We start from the raw sequence: 16,815 nt of genomic DNA, 5'->3' as shown, positions 1-16,815 counted from the left end.
CATTGGTCTATATCTCTGTTTTGGTACCAGTACCATGCTGTTTTGGTTACTGTAGCCTTGTAGTATAGTTTGAAGTCAGGTAGCATGATGCCTCCAGCTTGGTTCTTTTGGCTTAGGATTGACTTGGCAATGTGGGCTCTTTTTTGGTTCCATATGAACTTTAAAGTAGTTTTTTCCAATTCTGTGAAGAAAGTCATTGGTAGCTTGATGGGGATGTTATTGAATCTACAAATTACCTTGGGCAGTATGGCCATTTTTTTTCTTCAGAGTCTCAGGGTCGAAGGAATCTCAATGCTTCAGAATGCACTTGAGAAGAGTGCAGGCTGAAGATGGTTTGTTACTCATCTAGAAAAGGGAGGAGAAAAGATGTCCCTTAGTCTCTTTCTTCTTTTTAGAGTGACCCAGGGTGGAGAGAAAGATAGAAAGTGTGTCCCACTTTTCCTCTTTTCTCTCATCCTCCAGGTCCCAGTGACTGTTATAGGAGTCACCCATGGATGCAAGTGTCACCTTCACCCATAGATCTGAACAAGTTAGTCATTAGTAGTAGTCACGTTCACCTGTGTGTGGTACTAGTTCTGTGTCTTTCTAGGTTTCTTAGATCATAAGCCTCCCTGGAGGTACCCTAGGTGTCTGGGAGACATTGTACAGTAGTCAGATTTGGGTAAGATCCTTTAATGAGGGGACTCTTTTAACTCCATCTCTGTCTTTTCAAGCTATGGCCCTGGTAAAGCATTGAATTTCTAGAGAATGAGACTGATTGACTATTAAACAGAAAATACTCTTTTTCATTTCAATCTCAGTGTAAGTGGATGTAGAACAGGTGTCTCAAAAGAAGCTGAGAATTGAATGGCTGTCCTCCCTCTGATGGGGACAGCACTGAGGCTAGAATTTGTTTCTCAAGGGAAGTTTCTTTCTGATTGTTGAAAGTGGCATTTTTCTGTTCACAGATGGGGTATGAAGTTTGATCACTGTTAGAGGGACATAGGAGGGAGAGGAATTGGGAAACCAGAGGTTTTGAGCAAAGGGCTGACAAGGCTCCCCATGGAGAAAAAAATCCTATCCCCCGAGGTGGTGGTGTAGGGTCTGAAATGTTAGGTAAAAATTCTGACTCCAGATTTTTTCCAGGTAGAAGTTAGAGGTTTGAGGCTTAATAGGCTGGTCCTATAATATGTTCCACAGTGGAAAAAAAAACTAATTTGTTTCATAAGGAACTGTTAAAATTCACTGGGCATTTTTACATGGAGGAAAGACAACCCAAATGGAGAGGGAGGAGGGTATTCATTCGTGGTGAAATAACCCCCTATACAGTGTCATGAATGTCTATCAGTAGGGACAAAAAGGCCCTTATTAGGTGAAAATTTAGACAGAAATGTTGAATTCCCCTTGTTGCTAGGGAATCACAAAAACAGTACCTGTTTGAATTACACTCCTGATTACTACAACACTGGCTGAGTTTACCCAATAAGAATATATCCACAGCTTGTAAAAATGCTATAACATTGTATACAAAGAAGGAACAGAAGACATGATAGCCATGAAAAGAGAGAAAGAAAATGCAGTAGGAAAGGCTAGAAGTTCTGGTGCCAAAGCCCTGACAGGCTGTTGGGAACTGGAGTTAGTGCAGGAGCCTTCAGATGACACTGAGATGTAGCCTCGACCAGTAACTTTCAGTTGTCTTAGGACCTCTTTCCAGCTGCATGCGACAGGTAGGTCTTCCATGAAAGAAAACTGGAGTGGAATAGAATCAACATTCCCAACACCTGAGGATGATGGGCATTGACAAAGTCCTCTTCAGGAAGCCTGTCCCCTGAGTCTTGTAAGGCTGGCAGCTGCCCTATTCACTGACAGGGGCCCAGTGTTTTGTTTGCTCTTGACAGAAAAAAAAATCTGAAATGAAAGTAAAGAGTTTGGAGCTTGGCTCCTGCTCACCCTTCCCATGAATCCCATTCCCAACCCATGCACCAAAAATATGTTACAGTCTCATCAATGTATCGAAAATGTAGTAGTCTCTCATGATGTATCACCCAAAGTTTTTTGACTTACCACCAAGAAAATTGTGGACACAAAGGGTGAGGTTAGAAGGAAAGTTTAATAAATGAAAGAAGAAAGCTCTCTGTAGTAGAGAGGGGGCCTGAATGGGTTGTCATCTGTGAGGTTGGGTCTGGGCTGTTGTGAACTGGGAAGGAAAGAATGTGTTGAGTGGACTTGGAGAAAGTGTTACTCAGCTTTGCCTTGGACCTAGGCCCAGGACCAATCAGAGACTGAAGGGAAAGTTTTGTCCAGGACCTTGGTCCGAGACTAATAGAGAGTTGAAGTAAAAGCTTGACCAAGGACCTTGGCCCAGGAGCAATCAGAGGCTGTAGTGATGATTCTTAGAGGCTCAGCTCACAGTCAAAAGCATGTCCAAAGAAGAAAAGTGTCCACTGGAAGCCACTGTAGCCCACAGTTTACATGTCCACAAAAGGAGGAGAGACTACTTTCTAGAAGCCTGTTGGTTACACAAAGGACAGGGGCATTTCTATGTTGGGTCTTGTTCTCTTATTAGTGTAGTCATGGGTATGTCTTAGGCTTAAAGGACAAAGGCGTTTTTATGTTAGGACAAAGGCATATCTATGGTGAGTCTTGTTCTCTTATTAGTGTAGTTGTTGGTATGTCTTAGGCATAGAGGACAAATGTGTTTTTATGTTGGGCCTTTGTCTTTTATCCGAATGGGCCAGAGATTTGTGTAAGTTTCCTTATGTGTGTCTGCAGCCTGATTTTTCAGGCCTTTTCTCTGTTTAAAGGAGTTTTACCAAGAACCCACCCTAACTTACTGTTTTATCTCAATTCTACACATTAGGAAGTGAGAAGGGAAGACTTAAGAGGCATAATGTCATAATGGGGACTAGATTGTGCTTCTCATGAAATACACTATTCGCCATCCACTCAGTTTACTGAAGGGAATTTAAAGTGTCACACTGGTCACAGTGAGGTAGGGTGAGCTTTGGGGTTGCTTTGCAAGAATTGCTCTAAAAATGAGAGAACAATGTGCTTAATCTTGGTAAAACTATAACATGAGAAGTCACTTTACAACTGCTGTCAGACAGGGCCAGTTGCTTTCAATGGCATAATTATCCATTTTATCCAGTAAGTATAAGGTGTGTCTAATATGTTACATTCAATTTCTACAGTTGATTGACATGGAATGAGACATGATTTTTCCATGCTCCAGGGTGAAGCCAATTTCTCTAATTCATTTGGGAATAGAAGTTATACTGGAGTTTAATCAATGTCCTCAGGGTACAGGTCTATCACTGAAACCCGTGTCATCAAAATTGGAGGAGGCGGCCAGCAGAAACCACCAGTGAAAATGCTATTGGGGGAAATGCATTGATTTTCTTTGAGTTGGGCAGATCAACAACTCTTTACTCCTGTCTTATAGACTCCCAAAAGCCAGGCTGCCGAGGCCACCAAAGTGGCTATTGATGTAGGCTTCCGCCATATTGATTCAGCATACTTATACCAAAATGAGGAGGAGGTTGGACAGGCCATTTGGGAGAAGATTGCTGATGGTACCGTCAAGAGAGAGGAAATATTCTACACCACCAAGGTGAAAGTTCTGTGTGTACAGTGGCCAGAGGCCACTATAAGTTCAGATATATTATTTTGAAATGAAAATATGATCTAAGTTGAATTCTTTATTTACCTCCTAATATTATGAAGGCATGTTATAGAAACAGAAAAGACTTGCTTACTCTGAAATATGTTACTGGTAGAACACAATTCTTCAGTGTCTCTGGGCATCAGACAGTATTCGTGTATAAAATGGAAATAATACTTATCTCCTTTAACTGTTGTGTGGATTAACCAAGCCACTGTGGGTCCACTCCTTCAGTTCTTCAGTAAGAGCTCTTAGGATGTAGCAAGTAAGGTCACATATTAATCAGAAAAGCGATCCAGACAAGAAAACACTTTTTCTCAAATCAGCATTGAGTTTTCTGAACTCTCTAAAATTGTCCTAGATGGAAATCCATGCTTCATATGTAAACAGAGCTGAGGTCTCCAGGGATGCACCCTGTGTGTGTTTACATCGATAATTTATTTTTAGAATGTAGGTCTCTCAGAACAATTCTTTCTAGGAATTTATTATACAGGACAAGAGATTCTGTTCTCCCTGTCCTGCCATTTCTTGACTCATTTCGGTGGATGAATCCTCTAATCCTTGATACGTTGAAGTTGATTTTCCTGCCCCTTATTAGTTTTACTCACAGTTTTCTTACATTGCAGTCATTCAAGGAAATCTCAGTATCCCAGCAAGGGCTTGATTTATACTGAGTAACATATGTTTAGTCCCAGCTCTTTTAGCTTTGGACCGCAGTGTTTTAAGACTCACATCTCAATGTCTGACCATGAAGTTTAATTTTGGTCCTCAAATGTGTGAAATTATAATCCATTTTTGTTTCTTTTGGTCACTGCAGCTTTGGGCTACTTTCTTTCGGCCAGAATTGGTTCACCCGGCCCTAGAAAGGTCACTGAAGAAACTTGGACTGGACTATGTAGATCTCTTCATTATTCATGTACCATTTGCTATGAAGGTAAGCTTTTGTTTTTCCTTGTTATGCCCAAGACTGTTTCATCATGGTTGTAAGCATCTGAATTATCTCATTCTAGCTTGGTTTCCTGGGTTCTTCCTGAGGGAGGCAGATTTGAGTGAGGTGCATAGGATTGCCAAAACTCTCGTGAGTATCTTTCACAATTGAGTGACTCTACCATCAAGATTTTCTGTCTATCCTTGTCCCCCAGCCTTAAGGGGGATTCAGATTCAATGATCTCACTTCCTCTACCCTAGACAGTTGAGGACATTGCCCTGTATTTCTCAGTGTTTGTGTTCCTGAATGGAGGCCCTGAGCCATTAGGATCTTCAAGAATGTTGAGTTACCACAGACTGCAGAGATACAATGGGAACCCCCACCTCTTTAGTGGGAGGGTCTCCCGTACGTACCCTTCAGCCCAACAAAAGACAGATACCTGTGATGGTGCATGTGGCACAGATGGGCTCCTTTGGGCTCCGCTGATCTAACCTCTCATCACAGTGGACATTGGCTGAGCACATCTGATGTCCTCACTCTCTGAGTCGGGTGAGCATAAACTGGGGCTAAACACATTGATGAATAGCTATATTAAGCACTGTCCTCCACACCAGCTTGTCCTTGGGAAACAAAATGAATTCCAACTGTAGGGACCTCATTCTTCGTGACGAGTAGGGATGTGTGGAGGATGGAGCCTGGAGGTTATGTTTCTTTCCACTCATGTCTTTGCACACACATACACATATGTACACATAATCCACACATGCATGCAAACACACACATGCAAACACATTTACACACATACACACATATATATATACACACACATGCACACATGCATGCACATGTAGGCACAAATATGCACACTCAGATTAATAATCACCACCTCCTGAAACTCTTGAAGGTTGTTTGGACGAGCTCCTTAGGCACCAGAAAGGAGAATTCCATAGAAAATGTCCTTCTTTATCTTCTTTTCTATTTTCCAGCCTGGGGAAGAATTACTGCCAAAGGATGCCAGTGGGGAGATTATTTTAGAAACTGTGGACCTTTGTGACACTTGGGAGGTATGTTCTGCTGCAGACACCAGGCAGCACTGTGTAGTGATGTTGGAATTGCAGGAGAAGGGGTCAGAAGAGATGGGATTTTGCTTCAGCAGTTGTCTGACCTCAGATGTGGAGCTTCTCTGTGCCTCTGTGTTCTCATCTGTGAAGTGAGAGAGTGGAATGAGATGGCCTCTACAGTTCATTTTAATTGTAACTTCTAAGGTTCCAAGTAGACATAGAAGCACCTTTGGCCTTGAGATCAGGTTGAGCATGTGAGCCCTATAAGGGGTCAGCATAGAGAAGCACAAAAGGAGTCAGCATGTTATCTTTGGATAGAAACACATCATGGAGGAGGGACAGCTGCGGACTGACTCAGCAGGAGGGTGGAAGGTGCAGGACCGTGAACCTGCCCTTGAAAAACCCATTTGATTGATTTTTTTTCATTTTTTTTTTCCCCATTCTAGAATAGAGGTAGCAGAAAACCCTCTACTAACAGAAAACCCAAGAGTCTCCTTTGCTTATGACTCTGGTGTAATTTGTTAAGGAACTATTGCATGTCTCAAGCCAGATAGGTAGCATTAAAATAAGTGGGAGACAACAAATATGTCTACTTGCTGTTCTGAGTATGCTTGTAATAGAATCAAGGAGACAAACATATGCATAGCAAGGTAATGCATTAGGAAATTGTATATTCAAGTGATAAAACTGTTTAATTCAGTCTAATATTTATATATGTTAAAACAGATTTCCAGCATTTACAAAGTCAAACGCCAATTGAAAAGAAAAATTTACACTAAAGGTCTATCACCCATATCCTTCCTCCCCAGGCCCTGGAGAAGTGCAAAGAAGCAGGTTTAACCAGGTCCATTGGAGTGTCCAATTTCAATCACAAGCTGCTGGAACTCATCCTCAACAAGCCAGGGCTCAAGTACAAGCCCACCTGCAACCAGGTGAGCCCTTAGCCCACCGGGGCCTTCTCTGACTTTTTGCTCTTCACACACTTCCTGCTTAATCATGTCTCCAAGTTTCTGCTTTGATGTCTTCTGTGTAGATGAGAGTTCTTTTCTCTCAGAAATAGGATATACCAGAGAAAGAGCAATTTGAGTGGGGTGGAAGAGCACAATTCTTCAGAGGGGGTGAAAGTTTCTATGAAACAGCCATGTGGAGGTGCTGAGTTGGGAAGTGGCAGCTTTGGTCTGGAGCTCGGGATGGTCCAGGTGGAGATACAGATGTTTGGAGTCATTGCTTTATGGATGGTAACTAAACTCACAGACATGGATTTGTTCTCCTAGGGAAAGTTCATGGATGAAAAGGAACAGGTAGGAAGATCCACAGGAGAGGGTTAGGCAGAGAGGCACTGGCAAGGAGACTGAAAAGAAGCTGCCAGACAGATGGAGACAACCAGGAGAAGGTGGTGTCAGGAATCCAGTGAAAGTTTCAGTTTTATGAAAGAAATCAAGTCGTTTGTCCTGTAAAGATTTCCACATCAATTCCTAATGGCTTACTCATTGATCCACGTGACACACTTTGACATGTTCCTTTTGTACTTCCTGTAAATTGAAGCTTAGTGCTACAGATCTGATCTCATTTGATTAATGCCATGCAAATTTATGAATTTTAGCCAATACGTCATTTTCCATTCATCATAATTACTATTTTTTTGATGCTCAAATTTCCATATTTTGACCAGCAGGAGCCTCTTCAAGTAAGATCCTGGGTCCTTTGGCAGCATGCGTCATTGTCATTCTTATCTTCTCTCCTTTCTAGAGTGCAAGCTCTTCTAGGCTCAAATGGAAACTTTCACACTCAGAACTGGAATATGCCCTTCCTCTAAGGAATCTTGGTTTCTTTCAGTAAAAATGGCTTTTAGAGGCTATAATTGGGGCACAAGGTATTTTAATAATTTTCAAACACGAATAGAAAAGGAATAAGAAAATTACTGTATCAGTATGGCAAATGATGGGATTTGAAAGTGCTTCAGAAGGTGCATGGGGAAAAGGGCCAACATGAAAAGTATAGTACGTCTATTAATGTAGTATTACACATTCCTTCAGACCAATTTTAAATTTGCATGTGGTTATTGGCTCATATATTGTGACACCTTTTGGTCTTGAAAAATTACAGGTGGAATGTCACCCTTACCTCAACCAGAGCAAACTCCTGGAGTTCTGCAAGTCCAAGGACATTGTTCTAGTTGCCTACAGTGCCCTGGGATCCCAAAGAGACCCACAGTGGTAATAAGAATGTCAAAGAGTTAACCTATGGCGGGAATTCTGCTGATGCTGAAAAACTCCTATTAAAACGAAGTTTTAAAAATTGTATTATAAAAAAGCTCAAAGATTAAAAGCGAAAAGCAACGGTGTAGTTTGTTCCCATGTATCACTACTGAGCTTAAATGTCACCAACATTATTTCCTTCCTGTTTCATCTATGTGACTACTTACTCCCAACCCCACTCCTAAAATAAATTTTAAAGTGGTCTTTAGGTAAGATTTGCCTAGGCTGTAATGCTGTACAATTTTGGCAAATGGACATACTCTGTAACCCACATCCCTAATGTGGTATACAAACTTGTTATCTCCCAAAGAAGTTATTTTTTTTTCCTTCTGAGACAATAACTTCTCATTGCTAGGAAACTATTTTCTGGTTTTTTCACCTTAGATTAGTTTTGTGTGCTCTAAAATTTCCTGTGAAAGAGATCATGCGCATTAGTTTGCACCTGGCTTCTTTCACCATATCTGTGAGCTGCATTCATGTAGCTGTGAGTATCTGTAGTTCTTTCCATTTTATTGCTGGGTGTTATTCCAGGGTATGGATAACTTGTTTATCCATTCACCTGTTAATGGACAGCCTTATTGTTTCCAGTTCACTGCATTTATGAATGAATCCATATGAATAGTTATCAGACCGTTTTAAATCAAATTGTATTGTGCCCACTCCTCTCAACTCTCTGGAGAATTTGAGGAAAAGGAGCAGCACACTGTAGATTTTCCATCCTGCATCCTTCACATCTGTGTCTGTTCCCTCCCCAACAGGGTGGATCCCGACTGCCCACATCTCTTGGAGGAGCCAATCTTGAAATCCATTGCCAAGAAACACAGTCGAAGCCCAGGCCAGGTCGCCCTGCGCTACCAGCTGCAGCGGGGAGTGGTGGTGCTGGCCAAGAGCTTCTCTCAGGAGAGAATCAAAGAGAACTTCCAGGTAAAGGTTGAGCAGAGTCGCTCCAGAGTGAGCCATGGGTGCTGATCTGGGCGATCTCTCTTACATGGGAGAATGCAACACGTGTCATTCATTCCTGTGCTCTCCACTGTGTGCTAAGGGAGGAGGGCAGTGTGGAAGGATCGACGAGAGGGCACTGAACTCAGAGTCCTCAGGTTTATCATCTCTAGGCTTGGTTTTGCCACTTATTAGTTGGGTGACACTAAGCAAATTTCAACTCACTTATTTTCATCCGTTTCAGGAGTTCTTCTACATGGTAATGAACTTTAAGGACCCTGATTCTTCTCCTTCACCTTCTCTACCTATAAATGCCTATTTGTATTTAAAAATCAAACCCAAATAAAATTAGCTGCTCTGTTAAACTACTGGGATACCCCAGCCCAGTTTTCACCACAAAAGCCCTTGGCATGACTCTGTTAGTGAGTTTTTTGTTTATTAATTTTACATCATTTGCTAATACTTCAGTGTGCTCTCTGGACTGTGAGAACCTAAATACAATGGCTCCTTCTGGATTATCTTTTATTACCCTTCCCCTGGCAGTGACTCTAGCAGGTATGAAACTAGGCATAAGTTTACAGACCAACCAAACTAAGAAATTGAGGAGTGAAGTTATTTTGTAAACCCTTCTCCACATCCACTCTGGACCTTGTATTAATCACAGGTCTCCAACTTATTTTGTTTTGAATCCCACAAGAATTTTGAAAAAATATGTAAGCTGTTTCTCATTTTAAAATGACAGCTACAAATTTTATTATGAGTTTAATATTTACAAGAGATGACATTTGAGTCATATATAATGTATTTATTTCAAAATATTGTAGTTCTAGATTAAGTATATTAACTTGTGGAAAAATTAAATAGGTAAATCTAAATCTCATTGTGACAACTTCAACAAAAAATGCCCATTTTATTTTTTGATCCAATTCAAAATGTTAATACCTGCTCTCATGACAACCATATAACTTCTGAAGTACATTTTTAAAAAGAGTGGTGGATAAATGTGTTGGTAGATAGAAAGAAGATGGACGGATACATATAGAGAAAGAGATAAATACGTTAGATAGATAGATAGATAGATAGATAGATAGATAGATAGATAGATAGATAGATCTGAGTCTTTCATGAAATTGTGTCCTGGATCACATAATAAAAGTAGCATTTTTTTTAACCAAAAAATATCTGTTTTACTATTAATGGGCTCCTCATCAGGGACTATGTGTTGACAAATGAAAACTACTCTTGACTTAAGTAAGAGAGATTTATTAAAAATGCAGAACTCTTTGAACATAAGATCTAAGTGTCTCAAAGATCAATTAGTAAGCATTTTTTATAAGGAAGAGCAAACACAGCTGGAAATACTATTTAGGGGTCCTGAGGTGAGCAAGTAGAACAGTTGTCCAGAAAATGCTTTTTCTGAGGCAAACACATTCTTGAGTGGGAGTTTCCTGTGTTGTAAGGCTCTGTCATTCCAAGGCTGGATCAGGTTCTAGGGGAAGTGAGGAAACAAAACCCTGACCAAGTGTGGACATGTCCAGGTGGCAGTTATTTTGTACACTTTATTTTCTATTTTAAAATAAAGGATTTCCTTTTTCTGCCTCAAGCAATTCTCAATAAATATTTTAGATTGATGAGTGCACACCTTTCTTTTGAGAAGTGGAGCCCAGTAGGAGAGGGATGGGATGGAGAAGAGGCAGAATGAAGGTAGAAGAGGTCTCAGGTGGAAGAGGTCTCAAGCCACATGCACCTGGAAGCTGATGAGGATGAAAATGCTTCCCCCAATGCCATCCTTGCCTCTGCCTCCTGGAAAGTCCTTGTATTCCCATGTAGAAGCTGCTACCCTGGGGAGGGGTTAATGTGAGTGTTTTCTTCCTTTCAGATTTTTGACTTTGAGTTGACTCCAGAGGACATGAAAGCCATTGATGGCCTCAACAGAAATCTCCGATATGATAAGTTACAATTGTAAGTGATGCTTGTAGATTCTTTCACAGGCTGTTTTCTGTAGTATGCAGGGAAATGGGGAACACATCTTCCCTACATCAGGAAGACAGGCCCAAATTCAGGCATGGGGTGAAATAGGAGATGCCCTGTAGCCTTCACACCAGAGGTTTCCTCCAGGACTCAATCTCTGACCCAGCAGAAATGTGTCTGTAAGTGAAACTGCCAATGTCTGCACCATTGTGAATCCAATTCTTGAAGGCCCTTACTATCTGTGCCTGGGTCTAGCACTCAGGGCCCACTGCCTATGAGTCTAGAAGGCTCAGTGTGTAGGACCTACAAACCTATAGGGGCCCATCATAACGTTCTCTTTAATTTATATTAAAATCAGAAGAAAAATGAATACAATAATAATGCATATGTAATAATGACTCCATCCAGCTCTATCTTTGTGTTTACATCATGGCAATGTAAACACAATTTAAGTATTAATACAGGATGGGCCCATGAAGGCAAAGGTGCCTGTCTCCTACGGAAGCCTTAATGTGGTATTCCCTCTTCAGGATACCAACTATTTCTGCAAAAATTTATGTCTTTCTTGGCCCTCTTTACCTACCACAACTCCCATTTCCTCAGCTATATAATCTCACCATGCTGAATTGTGAATGAATTATGAGATTAATAGACCCTCAAATGCTAGTGACTGAGGTGTCAATGGCCTTTACCAAGATAAGATCCTCTGGAGTTTCTCTGGATCCTCAAGGCATGACTCTTACTCCAGTGTCATCTTTGTCCACCTGAAGTCCACCTCTGGAGAGCGCAACATCCCTTGACTTTGGTTTATTTATAAACATGACGTTCCAGTTGCTCAACTACTGCAGGATCTCAGGACTAAGGAGAGAGAAGGCTAAATAGAGAGGAGTTTAGAGGAAAGTTTAGAAACGGGAAATACAATTTTTGTTGCCAGAGTAAAGACTCAGTCTCCAAAAAAGATCTGAAGAATCCTCCTTTATGTAAAACCACACTAAGATTCTGAGAGGAAACATTTTCAATGAGAAAAATGTGGGAAGTAACTTTTCTGTACCCAGTGGCTAAGTATAAGTCTGTGATCTGCCTTATGAGACTGTGAATGCATTGTCTTACTCATGTCTGTGGCCCTGTGTCAATATGACTCCTGGCACATTTAACTGCTTAGAAGGTACTCTTTAATGTCACTCAATTAAAAAGAACAAATTGTAAAAAAGAAAAATGAACATAAAAGGAAAACAAACAGTAATTTTAATTACTAACAAGTATCTTTATAATTATATTTAAATAAGTCATAATTGTGTTTTTTGGGTGTGGGTATTAGAAATGCATCTCATCCCCTCCATAGATTAAACCATGTGTGCCGAGGTACAAGTAGGGACGTAGTGGTAAATTCGGGAATTTTAGCCCATCCCAAGTGCTTCTTCAGAAAAACTCTTTGACAGAATGGAAAAAAGTTACTAAATTAATATTTTTTCTCTTTCAGTGCTGCTAATCACCCTTATTTTCCATTTTCTGAAGAATATTGACCATGAGCTATTGAACATTACCACCACAATTTCCTCCTTTTAGGTGACATAGAGAGGTTTTCAGTATTTGATAGAGGAGTAGGAAGTAGGATCTGTAGTTGCAGGTTGCTTGCCTTTCCTTTCTTTATTTTATGAAATGAAGACTTTAACAAGAAGATGTTTGTTTTGCCTGATTATTAAAGTAATACCCATAAATTTTAGAAAAACAAAAAATACAAAAAAATGACCTGTAATTCTTTCCTTACAGAATACTTATCATTTGATGCATTTTCCTTCATGATTTTTCTAAACAACATGTCTGATATGGTTTGGATCTGTGTCCCCACACAAATATCATGTCAATGATAATCCCCAGTATTGGAGGAGGGATCTGGTGGGAGGTTATTGGATCATAGGGGCGGTCTTTACCCTTGCTGTTCTGGTGATAGTGAGTTCTCGTGAAATCTGGTTGTTTAAAAATGTGTAGCATCTCCCCTTCACTCTCTTCCTGCTGCTCCGGCCACATGAAGACGCGTCTCCTCCCCCTTGCCTTCCACCATGACTGTAAGTTTCCTGACGCTTACCCAGCCATGCATCCTACACAGCCTGCAGAACTGTGAGCCAATTAAACTTTTATAAAAGTTACCCAGTCTTAGGTATTCCTTTATAGCAGTGTGACAATGGACTAACCCAATGTTCACTTATTTACATATGTGTTTTTATAAACTTGAAATAATCAATGTTCAGATTCTATACTTTTTAAATAACTACATTTTTCCAAGCAAGCAACTATTATTCAAAAATTACAGAATTATATTTTACTTGTTGTAAAGCAGTGTATCTTTCAATGTATTTTGTTTCTTAATCATCTACCCACATTTTGGCATTTTTATTATTTTTGTATATTGTTCCATTCATTCATTTATTAATCAAGCAAAACTTTATTGAGTATCCATTGTATGCCACACGTTGTTTTAGCAGTAAATTAAATAGGCAAAAATTAAACAGAATAAAAATTTTAAGATCCCTGAGTTTGTAGTCTAGTGGAGAATGTCAACTATGAATGCAGGAAACATATAAGTACGTAGTTGTTAGAAATTGCTAAGTGCTTGTAGGGAGATCCTTCTGCAAGATCTCTAACATTGCTGCATATTTGATAAGGCCACTGATTGCCCTCCATTCCAAACATTTTTTTCAAGAAATTTGTACATTGAACAGCTTTGTCATATAAAGGTGGTAGCTCCCTCCAAGAAAATGAAGACATGTTTACTGTCCAGTAATACAAAGAAAAGAAAATATCTCCCCGCATTAAAATCACAGCTTTAGGGGCTAAGAGAAAATTTTCCCTTTGCACTCTGAAGGGCCAATGAAAATCACCTGATGAAAGGCAGACTCATTATGAAAAGGCATACAATTTAATTAATGTTGGGACTCATAAAACAATACCCTCAAATGAAGGCCCCAGAAGCAAAAGGTTTTCTCTGACCTTCTCCTAATCTGCTGTCTCTCAGTCCCATTCTTCTCCAAGGCTAGTCACAGAAACCAGAATCCCTCTTCCCCACAGCATTTCCATGGAGAAAAATGTTAATGTCTGAAGTAGTCCACAGATGAGGTTTTCTAGAGTCCTTGAAGTATTTTTAAATTGCAATGGCAATCTGACAATTTTTCTGAGTTGTAGTTTGATCCTGGTGTTCCAGTAAATTTTCTGAGCAGTTTATACATCAACAGTCACAAAGCCACTTATACAAGTTGCTGTGATGATTTACTCTGAGCCACATAGATCAGTTTGCTTAAAAAATTGTGTCCATTTTTGGCGGTAACAGCAAATATGGGCTAGAGCTCTATGTATGATTCAAGCAAACAGTGGCATTCCCAAATGGGAACTGGAAAGACAAAAATTATGTTTCAAAAAACTATAGCACTCCTGTTGTTAGTTGTTCTTGAGTTTTTATTATTTTCTGTAATTTGCACTAAATCCCAAATTCTTTGTGGGCTGCAAGTCCCCAAACTAGTGCTTTCAAATTTTTACTTTTAAAACTGGAAATTGCACTCTTTATCCTAGAACTCATTATTTACCTGATAGTATGCTGTTTGTTTAAATGCTATACTAAAATTATAGATGACAATAATAATGCCTTTGTCATGCAAACCTTAGAATCCCAGCCCAGCCTGCGTGAGTACAGACCTCACCTTGAGGTCAGCTCTATTCCTACTATGACTCCTGTCAGCAGGAAGAAGCCAGAGTGGTCATCGGCCTTTTCCCATTTTTATAGCCCACACCTTAAGAATAAGGTGTTATAAAACTCAAAGGGGCTGGGTGCAGTGGCTCATGCCTTTAATCCCAGCACTTTGGGAGGCCGAGGTGGGCAGATCACCTGAGGTCAGGAGTTTAAGACCAGCCTGGCCAACATGGTGAAATCCCATCTCTGCTAAAAATACAAAAATTAGCCAGGCATGGTGGTGTGTGCCTGTAATCCCAGCTACTGAGGAGGCTGAGGTAGGAGAATCACTTGAACCCAGGAGGCAGAGGTTGCAGTAAGCTGAGATTGTGCCACTGTATGCCAGCCTGGGTGACAGAACAAGACTGTGTCTCAAAAAAAAAAAAAAAACCCAAAGGGAAGAATTGAAACCACTAGTACAAAATTATAAATTAGAAAATTATTGCAGTGAAAGACAAGGAAACAAACTGACTCCATCCTGCTTCTAACCTCCAAGCTCTTCTTGTTCACTCATGGGCATAGGCTGAACTAACTTTTGGGGGAACTTAGTTTGTAGTTTGAAACAAAGATGATAACAGCCCTTTCCCAAAACAAACCCTTTCCTGCCTGGGGACTAGACTGCTTTAGTAGGACTAATATATTAGCCACAAGATTAGAAATTATGGTTTACGAGTCATGCGGCTGGAGGCTATAAGATTCTGAACTTCCATAAATTGCTCCTGGATAACATCACTATTGTAAAGCCTAAGATCAGTGCTCGAGATATTTTGCAGACCCTGAACTTGATAGATCAGCTGGTGCCACCCAGATTAATAAACTGGCTCATTTGGTCTTGTGGCCCCCATCCATGAACTGACTCAGTGCAAGAGGACAGCTTCAACTCCCTATGATTTAATCTCCAACCCAACCAATCAATACTCCTGACTCACTGGTCGCCTACCCACCAAGTTATTCTTAAAAATTCCAACCCCTGAGTCTTCAGGGAGACTGATTTGAGTAGTAATAAAACTCTGTTCTTCTATATACCTGGAACAGTGTGAATTAATCTCTTTCTCTATTGCAATTCCCCTGTCTTGATAGATCAGCTCATTCTAGGCAGTGGCAAGGAGAACCCACCGGGCAGTTACAATGTTGTCTTGATTAGGTCTTATTTCTTGGGAAACTGAGTCTCCTTTCTATGAGAAGTAGAGGTTTTTTTTTTTTAATCTTTGCATTATTATGTGGCTAAATGAATGACTTATTTTACAGTGATCTGTGACTTTATTTTGTGGTATAAAATGTCTTAAGGCTTTGCTATTTGACAAATTTTCCAAAAATCAAAAGTTCAAGTTACACATTTAGTCTTTTTTACCTCATTAACTTTCACAAATATTAGGGCTCCTAAAGTCCAAAACTTACATATTTGAGATGTTAAAATTATACAGGAAGCATTGTCAAATATGAAATAGTGTTTAACTTTCTTTGAGTGTGATTTATATAAGCGTGTTATTAATATGTGTTCTTCAATTATATGAGATTTCTATAATTCTGATATATCTTAGTATATATTCTTAATTATTATAATTTTTATGTTAAATTGGTGTATGGCATAAAATATTCCTTTGTCAATTGTGTCTTTGATCATGGCTATCCTAAGAATTTTGTCATCCAAAGACAATTGTTGTCTTAATTTGATCCTTCTCAAAAAGCAACTTATAATCACCTCTTGTCCAAGACTTGCTTCTTTAAATACACTTGCAGAAAGGAGTCCAATGGGTACATTTAAATGCATTTTTGTAGTAACCATGGAAATTGTGCCATTGGACTAAAGAAAACATCCTGGAATCCCCTCAGTGAAGAGCTAATATGTTCATAAAATTATTAGCTCCAATATCAAACAACATGAGTTCATTGCCTGGGACCAAACTAATAGACTAAAACAATTTTATGACATTTTGTTTAAATTACTGCTGATTCTTTCTGTTTTGTTTTTCAAAGTCCAGAAGACTTTATTCTTTTGAGCTGTTTTTATAGCTTTCAGTGACTGAGTAAAATATTCTTTTTTGAGAAAAATTTGAAACAAAATTTGAAAAATATTTTTTCTCTTCGCCTAATTCTTCCAGAATTTGAAACGTATTTGTGAGTATTCTTAATTTATGGCAACATAGTTATTCACATAAGTTTAATAAGAATGTGTTTGTTTTTGGAATAAGACACTAGTAATTTATCAAAGCTTTAACTGGAATGACATATTTGCAGAAATGAACAGATTACTTTGAGAAATGGAGGTTAACTTTATAAAGCCAATAAAAGTGCCT

The 16,815-nt window shown here is 39.5% G+C and overlaps 1 protein-coding gene across 3 annotated transcripts in view; it reads left to right on the top strand.

Annotated features, from left to right (window-relative positions):
- AKR1C8 (aldo-keto reductase family 1 member C8) overlaps positions 1 to 12,320 on the top strand; it is a 34,170-nt gene extending 21,850 nt beyond the window's left edge. For 2 of the 3 annotated variants that reach the window (XM_019034617.3, XM_019034616.3), the window contains 8 exons: positions 3,422 to 3,589; positions 4,458 to 4,574; positions 5,555 to 5,632; positions 6,439 to 6,561; positions 7,736 to 7,845; positions 8,646 to 8,811; positions 10,706 to 10,779; positions 12,278 to 12,320. In XM_019034617.3, coding sequence (XP_018890162.3) covers positions 3,422 to 3,589; positions 4,458 to 4,574; positions 5,555 to 5,632; positions 6,439 to 6,561; positions 7,736 to 7,845; positions 8,646 to 8,811; positions 10,706 to 10,779; positions 12,278 to 12,320 — 879 coding nt within the window. Of the gene's footprint in view, positions 1 to 3,421; positions 3,590 to 4,457; positions 4,575 to 5,554; positions 5,633 to 6,438; positions 6,562 to 7,735; positions 7,846 to 8,645; positions 8,812 to 10,705; positions 10,789 to 12,277 lie in introns of all 3 variants that reach the window. The other variant, XM_055354061.2, reaches the window with a different exon arrangement.
- The last annotated feature ends 4,495 nt before the right edge of the window (positions 12,321 to 16,815 follow it).

Source organism: Gorilla gorilla, chromosome 8 (genome assembly GCF_029281585.2).
Source record: "Gorilla gorilla gorilla isolate KB3781 chromosome 8, NHGRI_mGorGor1-v2.1_pri, whole genome shotgun sequence".
NCBI lineage: Eukaryota > Metazoa > Chordata > Mammalia > Primates > Hominidae > Gorilla > Gorilla gorilla.
Note: the sequence above shows the minus strand (reverse complement) of the source record. Positions and strands in the feature narration are given on the sequence as shown.